This window comes from Micromesistius poutassou, assembly GCF_964030765.1.
Source record: "Micromesistius poutassou genome assembly, chromosome: 11".
Lineage (NCBI taxonomy): Eukaryota > Metazoa > Chordata > Actinopteri > Gadiformes > Gadidae > Micromesistius > Micromesistius poutassou.
The window spans coordinates 7,001,892-7,014,570 of record NC_140281.1 but is presented as its reverse complement, the minus strand read 5'-3'; the positions used below and the strand labels follow the sequence as shown (position 1 = coordinate 7,014,570).

The 12,679-nt window shown below is 42.7% G+C and overlaps 1 protein-coding gene across 3 annotated transcripts in view; it reads left to right on the top strand.

Annotated features, from left to right (window-relative positions):
- The window catches only part of sugct (succinyl-CoA:glutarate-CoA transferase), a 69,546-nt gene extending 58,627 nt beyond the window's left edge, over positions 1 to 10,919 (top strand). For 2 of the 3 annotated variants that reach the window (XM_084475304.1, XM_084475303.1), the window contains exons 13-14: positions 9,210 to 9,403; positions 10,564 to 10,919. In XM_084475304.1, coding sequence (XP_084331430.1) covers positions 9,210 to 9,403; positions 10,564 to 10,672 — 303 coding nt within the window. In that variant the 3' untranslated portion in view covers positions 10,673 to 10,919. The remainder of the gene's footprint in view (positions 1 to 9,209; positions 9,404 to 10,563) is intronic. The other variant, XM_084475305.1, reaches the window with a different exon arrangement.
- Positions 10,920 to 12,679: the final 1,760 nt, after the last annotated feature.

Genomic DNA, 12,679 nt, shown 5'->3' with positions numbered 1-12,679 from the left:
TCTGGATCGCTCCGATAACAATCCTGTCACATTGCTCCAGTCACTCCCGCAATACAATATACAGGAAAAATGCCTTCCCCTAAAGAATGGAAAGCAAAAGAGACACGTCTTTTGGCATCAGCGGGGATCTAAAGACCAAGGCTTCAATAGACATGAGAAGGATCTAAAGCATACTTTCTGGACCTAGTTTTCAAACATGTGTGCTTTGGATGATATCTTGAATGTGAGATGTCACGAGGGAGCCTTATCGCAGTGGTACAATAAAGGAGAAGAGCGCTATGGAGACGTGTTGAGACGCTGGTGTATAATGTGCCACCCTAGCACCTAATGATACACAAATTGATGTGTGTATGTAATAGTAATTTAAGTAAATATAAAAATTATACATAAATAAATATATGGCTATGAAATAAATAAATAAGCCAGATTTTACTTATAAATTAGTGTAGTTAAATGAATAAATACTTTTTTTTGTGTCTTTTTATTTCAGGGAATTTTTATTTAATAATTCCACATTTATGAGTTTCAGGGTTTTTTAAATAATGCCATATTTATTTCTCAGCTCTTTTTAATTATATTCAAATGATTGGGATGTGATTATCTCACAGATTCAGACCAAATCAACAGCGCTGAATATACAGCAGCACTGAACATACGAGAAGCCTCCACATTTCTAGCGAATGGAAGGACATTGGATCCACCTTCAAAAAAAAACATCAATGGTACTCCCATGTCCATGGGTAGCAGTAGCACCACAGCAGATGTGTGTGTGATGAGGAGTGGGGCCCCTGCCCACAAGGTAACCTTCAAAGTGGGGGCCCCCATGTGCAGAACACGCTACAGGGCTGGTCCTGGTGATGGGTCCTGCCTCGCCGTTTGGTCAGTGGTCCACACTTGGCGACTGTGAACATGCGGGGATTTTCACATGAAGACTCAGATTATCTGTGACATCTCTGAAAAATCAACAAATCTCACAAACTGTGCGAGTCAGGCACATTAATATCAAACCGGCTTCTGTCCCGAGCAATTCAACTATAGTGACTCATATATATTATATTTATTTATATATTTATTGCCTCATTATTTATTTCAGGAGTTATTTCATATTTATATTTATTTAATTAATTGGTATATTGGCATTGAGTCTTTTGTCATGAGTAATTTCAGTGGACTACAGACAAGAGCGACCATATTACTATCATACTTAGTTACTGAGTTTGCTAGCTGAGAGAATTGATCTGGCAAATTTGTGCAATTTCGAGCTGTAATTCTACAGTTGGCCAAATTCCACTCATTGCACATGTAAGGGACTAAGTCAAGATATCATTTCCATACTTTAACCCATGATAAATACGTACTCATTAATAATAACTAATATTATATTAATAAAATAATGAATTCGACATGATTGTGAGAATTTTTCTTTCTCTGTAACTTTTTTCCTTGTTCCTCATTTTTCATCCCTCTCTCTCTCTCTCTCTCTCTCTCTCTCTCTCTCTCTCTCTCTCTCTCTTGCTAACTCTCACTTTCTCATTCTCTGTGTGTCTCTCTCTCTCTTGCTCTTTCTTTCTCCATCTCTGTCACACTCAATTTGTTAACTGATGTTTCCAGGAAAGAGAGACATTTTTTTGCAATGGGACATAATAATGAATGTTCTGCTGACAAACACAAACACACACACATACACAGACACACACCCACACACACACCGATATGCACACACACTTGTGTGCACATAAGGCCTTCGGGATCTTCAGTTATGGATATCCTGCTGACAGAATAACAAATGTTTATCATTCAGACCACGAGATCCTGGTCATCATCCAAACACACACACATACATAAGTACACACACACTGGCGGCACACGCCGGCACACTCCTGCATGCATTTATATTCAAACTTAACAAAATGACTTAAACCAAAGCATGGACATTAACTCACACTCATACTCATCCTCTCACACATACACCCACACACACTGCCATCCACAGGGACGTCTGGAGCTGCCATGCTCACTTGATGGATCATACCGTCTTTCCTCTACAGGAAGCTATTTGTTCAGCAGCATTCATAAATGCACATACCCTGTCTCTGTGTACCTGTCTGTTTGTTTAGGGCTACTCTCACAAATCATATAACCTCAAATCCGGATGAATAGGGCTTCTCACTTACTTTCGCCGCATATCTTTTTCATCCGATCATCATCAGAGGGTAATTGGCACTTAATGTACTGTTACTGTGTTATTGTATGTCGTACTTAGTTATAGTACTTAGTTGTGTAGCATCATATCCTAGTGATCATTGCTGTATAGGGGGAATGGGTTAACCTAGCGATTGTTAGTGCTTGGCACTTGGTTCTATGAACGTCCTTACTGTACCGACAGAGATATATTGTTTCACCTCTTCAGACAAATGTACTTAATTATTATAAGTCGCTTTGGATAAAAGCATCTGCTTTTTGCCCTGAATGTAAATGTCAATTGGCTATTAGCAGCAAACACAAACTCTGCCAGCACTATTAAACTGTAAAAAGGTATCTGGGAAGTTTTCAATTCAACACTGCCCCTGTAGAAATGCACTTGTTGAAATTCCCTTCTGAAAGCTACATCCACGAGCGCAATTCAGTTTCTCAGATTGATTATCTCTGTAATGAAACACTGAAAGAATAGGAACTCTGCCCAGGGAAGGTTGTGGTTCTCGGCCCAGGCTATCTTCTGTTTTTCCCCAGAAGTTGACCTATAACATAGTAGGATTACTGGATCTGTTGAGGGTTAACCGCTGCTTGTCTGTATACCTGTCTGTCAAGGGTTAACCTCCTGTCCGTTGTCTGTCTACCTTTCTTTTTACTGTCTGTCTACCTGTTTGTTTTGTGCTAACTATCTGTATTAAGTAGGGCTGCACGATTATGACAAAAGGATAATTGTGATTATTTCGACTTATTTTGATTGTGATCATTTATAACGATAAAGAAATGATCAACAAATGATTTCACTCATTTTCTGTGGTGCTTACTGTATATCAATAAACAACAATAATAAAGCAATTGTCGAGTTGTAATAAGATTTGTATGAGCTGCTGCCTTGTTTCTGCTAAGATATTTGTATAACTATCTGTCCCTCAGGCTGATTTTCTGTGTGTGTGTGTGTGTGTGTGTGTGTGTGTGTGTGTGTGTGTGTGTGTGTGTGTGTGTGTGTGTGTGTGTGTGTGTGTGTGTGTGTGTGTGTGTCCTAGCCCATCACTAGTTCCTCTGACAAAGAAGGAAGACATGTAATGAATGGAAGCAGCTTGTGTGTTGCACTTGGTCACGGGCTAGGAAACAGCATTGGTGTGTTTTCAACAAACCTTCAGGTTGTGTGTGTGTGTGTGTGTGTGTGTGTGTGTGTGTGTGTGTGTGTGTGTGTTGGCTACCGGGTGCTTGTCTGTGTGTTGTCAAGGGTTGCTCAGCTCCAGCAGGCTGTCCTCTCTGTCTCTCTCCCTGAGACCCCCAGCCTCCCTGTCCTCTCTGTCTCTCTCCCTGAGACCCCCAGCCTCCCTGTCCTCTCTGTCTCTCTCCCTGAGACCCCCAGCCTCCCTGTCCTCTCTGTCTCTCTCCCTGAGACCCCCAGCCTCCCTGTCCTCTCTGTCTCTCTCCCTGAGACCCCCAGCAGGCTGTCCTCTCTGTCTCTTTCCCTGAGACCCCCAGCAGGCTGTCCTCTCTGTCTCTTTCCCTGAGACCCCCAGCAGGCTGTCCTCTCTGTCTCTTTCCCTGAGACCCCCAGCAGGCTGTCCTCTCTGTCTCTTTCCCTGAGACCCCCAGCAGGCTGTCCTCTCTGTCTCTTTCCCTGAGACCCCCAGCCTGCCTCCTTTCCTCCCTTTTCCTCTTCTTAAGTCATCTAGTGCTTCCCCCCTCTAAGACTTAAATTCGACTGACAATAATGCAATACTCTTTATTTTTATTTCTGGGAGTTGAACCCCCTCACCACTAGACTATCCTGCCCCTGAATTTTCTGTTTTAATGCTGGATATCTTATGTCTGCTACAGCGGCGAAACACAAGAAGGCGGCAAAATCTTTTAGGTGTTTTTTGAAGGCTTAATAGATAATAGTGAGTAAACCTGTAGTCTGGCAAAAAGTGGATACCATAGTTAGACTATTGGAACAAAGTACTCTTATGAAGTCTACAAAAGAACTCCCTCATATGGTCTAGTGAGAGAGGAGGTCATCTTGTGACCCGTGATCTATTATGGGCTGTCTTTACTCCCCTCAATGTGCGCTGATGTCTCCCAGGTCAAATGTCACGCTGTCTGCAAACATTCTAAGCAGCCTCAAAGATTTGGAGCCATGTTGAAAAGACAGAGAGAGGATGCATCGAGTTCAGACTGGAACGATAAACAAGTTCAAGGGATCGCCATCATTAAAATGAGATTGAGAGTGAGGACAGGGGAGGAAACTGAGAACCAAAGGAGTACAGGTAGTAAAAAAAACAAGAAGAACGAAATGGAGAGAGGGAAAAACAGAAAGGGGGAAGTAGAAAGCTAAAGAGCAGGAAGGACAGAGAGGGACACATGGGCACAGGAGGGCTTTATGGATCCCATGTGATATTTTTTTTTCAATAGTTTACTCTGTGTATGTGTGTGTAGTATGTGCGTACGCACATACATGCTTTTGTGTTTCGATTGCATGAATTTATTCTGCAGTCTAACAACATCAGAGGCCATAGCATAACACACACACACACACAGGGACATAATTGTAGCATATCCATTACATCCTTCAATACATTTCCATTCCCTCTGCAATCTCCCTCAAGATTTAAAACCAAACCACAATGATAAGCACCATATTCCCTAGTGTGTGTGTGTGTGTGTGTGTGTGTGTAATAGCTTGTTTCCATAGTTATCGTTCAAGGCATGTTAAGGATGAATACAGTCTGCTGATATTAATAGTCCTTAAAAATACTATACTTACTTATGGAAATGGGACAACCCTTGTTGTAAAATAATTTATTATTCAATTCAACACAATATTTTCAGCATTTATAGGTTAACAATAGCTGGATACATGGCATGATTCAGGGCTTACTGGAGGATAGATGGATGGAGTGAGTGTTACATAAGACCTTAATTGTATACCCAGACACCCTGAGCATGTGGCTGGTTGGTTGGAAACAGAGCCGCCGCTTCTCATGCCCAGTTTTTGTGCAAGTGGTGGATGAACGATCCCCCCATTGTGTGGAGCCATCCAGCCACAGATCTGTCACCCCCTCTGGACGAACTGGCACAGGGACAGCGAAGTGAAAGGATGCCCAGTTTGCAAAATGGAAAGATTTAGTTTTGTTTCATCAACCAATGAATCTCTCAAATTCAACACAGTTGTTTCTCTAGCCCTCGAATAACAACCTGGAACTCCAATGTAGCGACATATCTGTGTGTGGTTTGTGTGAAAAGTAACTGTTACGCTTCAGAGTCCAGTAAGAAAATCACACAAAAGCATATGCACACAATCTGTGCATTAGAAACACAGATTACATGCAGTAGCATTAGCTCCCATATGAACATGTTATAAAAATAGACAGGCATTAATCTGTGTGTGTGTGTGTGTGTGTGTGTGTGTGTGTGTGTGTGTGTGTGTGTGTGTGTGTGTGTGTGTGTGTGTGTGTGTGTGTGTGTTTTTTTATCTTCATTTTATCTTCAATCAATTTGATCAGCGTGTTCCATAAAGTGGAAGTGGGGAGAGCTTCTACCATTCTTTCCTCTTCTCCTTCTCTGTCCTCCTTTATGGAGTGGTCTGCGGTGTGGTTGATGGTGATGGAAGTGGGGTCGGAGGTGCAGTCGGTTGTGGGTGGCCCCCGACTAGGGCTCCACCCATATGGATTTTTTAGGGCCGATTGCCGACTGATACGCCAATGCCGATTTTCTTGAGCCGATATTTGGAGCCGATACTGCTTTTGCTCCCTCAGTTTACATCATTAAAATGACACAATGATGATAACAAATGTTACAAGTCTCAATTTAAAAAAGGAACATTTATTGAACTATCTTAAATAATAAATAATAATAATAAATAAATAATAAATTGGCGAACGTGTATCGGCCAATGCCAATACATGTAAAAAACCTGCAAATATCAACCTACCTGGATCACTAGCGACCTCAGCCCCTCTACCCCCGACAACGCAGTCGGACAAGGGTTGAGTTCCCTGCCTCAGTCCATGGATAAGGCAAGGCACCCGCCGCCCCTCACCGTGTTTGTGTTCCTGTGTTCTATTTCTGCATACGTGCGCGTGAACATGCAAACATGTGAGGCTGATAACATGGATTAGGTATGTATGTGAGGCTCATTAAAGGGAAAGAAGGAGGGCAAATGTAAAGAAAGCGCAAGAGAGGAAGGAGGGAGAGACTGGGAGGATCAAAGAGAGAGGACTTCACAGATGACGGCTCTGACCCACGTTTCCACCCTCCATCTCACCCCCCCTCCTGTTCCCATCTTCTAAACTCTCCCTTCATACGTCCCCTTTCTCCCCCTGCCTCTCTCGCTCTAATCCCATGTGCCATTATACAATGCAATTTGCTACTGAACTTCATGACCTGAATTATGTTTTCAATCATCTTTTGCATTCAATGTTGTATGCGTGCATGTGCCTGCTTATGGAATGATGGTACTGGCAAGTCCAGAATTCAGAATTATTTTCAGCTGTTTTTTTCAGATTTCCTATTTGCATGTAATAACCAGGCACAGCCTTGGGAATGCCTCCCCAGGGTCAAATTCTGTACATACATATACACCCCTAGGAAGCACACATATATATGTACGTAAACACACAAGTCTACAACAATTCAGTTTGTTAGTTAGTTAGTTCAATAGTTCAAAAGTCAATAAACTTTCTCTTCTCCTCGTCTCTTCTCATAACTGATACCTCTATTATTTACAGTGTCCAGGTGTATGTATATATATATATATATATATATATATATATATATATAATTTATATACTGTATATATAGAGATCTCTCTCGCACAAGTCAAGCGCTATGTGCACAAGTAGAAGAGTTTGGATTGTGTGCAAGTAGTGTGCACGTGTGGTTTTGTATTGTGTGTGTGTGTGTGTGCATCTGTGCATGGTGCCCTCTATATCGCTCTGTCTCTCCTCGTCTCTCGGTGACTCTCTCCCTCTCCATCTTTAAAATAATACATTGGACACCAAAAGAATAATGATTAATCATCATTTTAAACATAAAATTGACTTTTCTTAAAATACATTACAAATTTAAATGTAGTCTTAATTTTAGTCTCTCTCTCTCTCTCTCTCTCTCTGATCATGAAGACCCATGAGAGGTTACTCTCCCAGATGACTCCTGCCGTGGCCCCAGAGTGGACCCCAGGCTGCTCTGTGGCCGCCGACTGGCCCCAGTGCTGCTGGTGATTAGTTAAATGCAGAGATCACATTATGTGATATACATATAGATTTGTCTTGTTACATACATGTGCAATGACTCTTCCCCTAATGATAAGGAGTATTTTTTGGCATGTAGTATATATTTGTATTATTCTTATTGTAATAGTGTGTGTGTCTTTGCTGTCCTTGTGTGGAGATGTGTGTACAATAAGACACATGCATTTGAGGGATCACACTGTTGAACTATGGAGGAGAGGAGAGATGGATACTTAGGATAGAGGATGTGGTTACAAAGAAATCACTCCATCTTTCTTCACAGCTGTGGAAACCACACACACGCGCACATACACACACGCACACAGATACACACAATTGTCCACAGGCATTTACATGCAAACAGCAGCCAGAAAGAACACGCACGCACGCACGCATGCACACACACACACACAAACATGTTTAGGAGGCTGGTCTTGATGAAGACAAGAGCCAAACCAAGGGAACAGAAGATGAAAGAAGAGGACTAGAGGAGAGGAAGACCATGAGAGAGAGAGAGAGAGAGAGAGAGAGAATGTCTGTGTGTGTGTTGTGTAAGAGCCATATCAAAACCATTCTTTTGTTCCTCAAAGTCAATCTGTTCTATCTGTTGTATATCCCTTTGGGGAAGTTGCGTGTGTGTGAGTGTACATGTGTGGGATTGTTTGTGTGTGTGTGTGTTAGAGAGAACAAACCTGTCACATTTACAATTTGCTCCAGTTCCCACAGTCACATGGCGTTAGATATCATGTACAACAGTTGTTAGGAGGCTGCTCTTATTTATTTTATTACATTCTTTGGGCAAACGGAAACCAACCCTTCTTCTGGTTAACTGAGTTAACACACTGAGTGTGTTTGCGCAGTCATATTTCACTGTTTTGTTAAAGATCCCATCATGCTTTTTTACGGTTAATAATTCCATTTGGGGGTATTACTAGAATAGTAACTGAAATTGGTCATGCCTGTATGTTAATAATAAGGGGTATTTTTTGGACATACAGGCATGACCAATTTCAGCATCTTTCAAAAACATTCTGTTTTATATCATGTCGCTTTAAGGCCCCCCTTTCCCAAGTAGCCAGGTCTGCTGTGATTGGTCGAACACTTTGCGCGTGTGTTGGCAAATTGACACACTGGGAAGTAGTAAAAATTGCGGGTCGCCGGGAGGCGTGACTTATGCACTTCAGCCCCGCCCACTGCACTGACAGGCAGTGTGTCTGATGACACACTGTTACAGGAGTAAAGTTTGAGCGCAAACGAGCTGTTTCACACACTTATTGAGGGGCGTTCTCGGTTTTTAGCGTGAGTGTTTTTAGAGTGAGTGAGTGAGTGAGTGAGTGAGTGAGTGAGTGAGTGAGTGAGTGAGTGAGTGAGTGAGTGAGTGAGTGTGTGTGTGCTCTAGTGTTTGTTTGTGTGTGTGTTTGTGTGTGTTCTAGTGTTTGTTTGAGTGTGTGTATGTGTGTGTGTGTTCTAGTGTTTCTTTGAGTGTGTGTGTGTGTGTTCTAGTGTTTCTTTGAGTGTGTGTGTGTGTGTGTGTGTGTGTGAGTGTGTTCTAGTGTTTGTTTGAGTGTGTGTGTGTGTGTTATTGCATGTTTAAATGTGTGCCCCTGTGCTTTACGTGCGTGCGCTCATGTGTCCGTGATCTCCATCTGACACATTTTTCTCCTTATTCTTCTCTAAACAACGTCACCACATGTTTACTGTTTTATTGTTGTTTTTGTTGTTGTTAACGTCACCGCTGTCGGAGCGCTAACTACACTTTGATCTTTCTTTATTTTCTTTATCCTCTGCCCCCTCCAGGTCCAGCTGTGCGTTTCAGCAGCTTTGAGTACAGCAGCCCCCCACACCCGCCCCCCCTGGTGGGGCAGCACACGGTGCAGGTGCTTAAAGAGGCCTTGTCCTACAGCCATGAGGCCATCAGAGCCCTGCTGGAGGCCGGGGCTGTGGCCCAGAATGAGCACTTCTGATGGAGGGACGGAGAGGAGAGCCAAAGAGTGGGTGGGAACTACAAAGATTACAACAACGATATCTCAACATGCCCTCTGCAGGGAAAAAAAGGAATCAAAAGAGAGGAAATCCTAGAGATGGGCGTTTGTTTTGGTTGTGGGGAATCGAACACAGAGGATCAAGAATGCACTCCTAAGAATCAAAGGAGCAGCTTTTTAAACAGTAACGACCGCAGGAAGTGAAACGAGTATAAACCAACACACAATGTAGATTATCTGATCACACGGTGGGTCACAGAAAATAATGGGCTATTTTGATACAGTACGATCTTGATAATCAGAAAAATAATAACCTAAAAAAGGTTGAGAAAATGCAACTGGCACTTTTGGTTGATTATTAAATAAACAATAATGTAGACACCAAAATATTTTCTAGATGTTTTATCTTGCTTGATAATACTCCACTTCAACAAAATGACCGAATCACAGGGCCCAACAGGGGCCAACCAGGGCCCCTTTGGGTCAAATTATACGTATTTACTCCTGTCACTCAGAACCTTGTCCCGCCTCACACATGATCATACATTACAACACATTAGTGTATTTCTCCTTGTAAACAAGCCAACACACCCAGGGAAACACATAGACCTGCCGTCTCTGTATCTCCCCTGCCTCCTCTCCATCCGTCACTCTCCATCTCTTCCTTGACACATTCTGGTAAGCGTCCATGACAGTTTGTTAATGGAAGCAGCCGCCTGCAGTCTGTCTGACAGCAGTCTGTCCCGTTGCGTTAGGGGTCTGTGGCGAGTCTATGAGGCCGCAGCGGCCATGACAACGGGGGGTGGGCTCATGACAGCGTGGGCCGGTAGCTCACTGACACATGATCTGCATGATGCTGCTGCTGGTTGTTTTTATTGCTAGTGCTTGATTGTGTTTACTACTACTACTTTACTCTGTCTAAACTCATAATAATGCTTTTATTATATGTTTATTCAGACACACAAACGTAAACAGTGGACAAAGAAAACATAAATTGACTCTAAACTGAAGCTTAGGTCTACCTGGCTCAGTTGAACGTTGGAATTAAACACTGGACACTCTCTTTGGGTCTTGAAACAACCAATCACATAATGGGAATGTTTTGTTTAAAGATATCAGCTGTTAGCCATTTTGGGTCGTAACAGACTTTGATTTACCCCAAAAAGCAGACCAGAAGAAGCCCCCAGGAACGATGAATCATCGACAACACGTCTTGTCCCTCACCGGAAAACGGATCATCCTCTGAGTTCTTTCCCCGTCTCTCTATTTCCTGAATAAATGTGGACGAGTTACAGTGGAGCGAGAGAGAGAGACAGGGCCAACACTGTGATTGATTACTCCCCCTGTGGATGTATTGTTTACCGATGTGAAGTCTCGGTGACGTGGTTTGGAACGCGTAGCGGGGAGGGGAAGGACTTTTACGTGTTTGTGCGGGTCGGGGCGGCCAATCAGGGAGCGGATGCAGCTCAGGTGTGTGATTCATCAAACCGGGAAATCACGTCAGTGTTCAATCTCGGCGCTCAAAAAGAGCAGCTTTTATTCACATTTGGAAATCTTGCTGCTTGTACATTTTTTTTTTTAAATTGATCATATCTAAATAAATATCTCTCATACTTCTTACTGCTCTGTCTTTGTCCGGCCAGTTAGACAATCTGGATGAATTGTGATGAGAATCCGTATCGCATGATGTAATTAGTCATTGTCTGCATGTCTGTGCGGTGAGATTTAATGGTTTTAAATGTTTTAAAGACCCAATTCCTAAGCCGTTGGGTATAGTTTAACAGAGTACTCCTCCCATATATCTACCTATTATTGTCTTTAGTTTTGCAAAGGTGATGTGATGATGTGGACTAGACAGAATAGCTCATGATTAACCATTTTCACAGCAGCCATGATGGATAAAATATACAGTTTATAGTTTACACTTCACAAAGGATTTCTGTGAGCGTGTAGGTGTGTGTGTTTGTGTTCATGTGTACTTCCTCGTGTAGGTATTGTGATGTAAAGGTTTGCGTAAGTGTTTTCAGTGGAAGTCACACTTCATACAGGTGTGAGTGTGTGTGTGCGTTGCTCTGTGAAAGCCTGTTCTAGGAAGTTTCCCCCAGAGGTAAAAATAGAATAGGTTAGCCTTTTATAGGTTAAATTTCATAATATAGAGGGAGAGAAAACTTAGCCTGACATGCTGTTACGCTGCATGTGACCATCCCTGCAAACCCTTTTGATTGGACAGAACATAATTCCACAAAGACTCCCATGATGCACAGCTGGTCGCCCTTCATAGATGTGCCAATACGGCTCCTGGTTTATTCCTGAAATCTGTATTTCAACATCTTTCTTTCTGTCTCCCTCTCTCTTTTTATCATGCTTTTCTTTTCTTCTGAATTTACTGAGCACATGTCGGAGATTAATTGAGTTGGAACCGTTAGTCTTTGAGACCCTTTGGTGCCAGGGACTTGCCAAATGTTTTTCAGTAACAGACCATGAGTTCAATAGAAATTGTGTTTATACGTAGTATGCTGTAGAGTCATTTGGGTGAAGGAAAATAACACAACCATCCTTTAAAATAGGGCTTTAGGAGTGTTTAGTGTTCGAGATGTTTTCTGTTCTGGTTTGAATTCAAGGAGTAAGGGATAGTTAAATGCCCCCATTCTCCTGACATCTGGAGTGTGTGTATGTCTGTTTCTGTGTCTGTGTGTCTGCGCGCGTGAGAAAAAACTAATTTTATTTTGAGATTGACATATCTTTCTCTTAAAACCTGTATTGTTTTACTGGGTTTTGTTTTACACAGCAAGACGATCTGCTATTGAGCTTTAATTTTGCCTCGCGTCAAAATTTGTTAAACAGTTTAGACTTTATTGGAAGCAAGTGAGGTGAATTCCCTCATCCAAAAGAGAATAGAAAAGGGAATATATTGTAATGTATTGGACTCATAGAAACCCAACCACAAATATACACACACACGCACACTCACACACGCACACGCACACACATGCACACACGTGCACTCACACACACACAGGTTGTGGGGACTCCCTCATATGAAGTCTGCCGGGAGCATTTTCCGGAATCCTCTTCCTGTTTGGAGCTGCCATGCAGGCCGGATGGAGGGAGGGAGGGAGGGTGGGGAGGAGAGGGAGAGGAGGATGAATGGGAGGAGGGAGAGAGGAGGGGGAGAGGGGGGAGGCAGCAGGACTTCTCCAGCTGCAACAGCTGGGGAGGACATTACGGCCCTCAGACCCACACTGCAACACGCCGCCGTCCGCTGACCGTTCGTACCTAGATGCA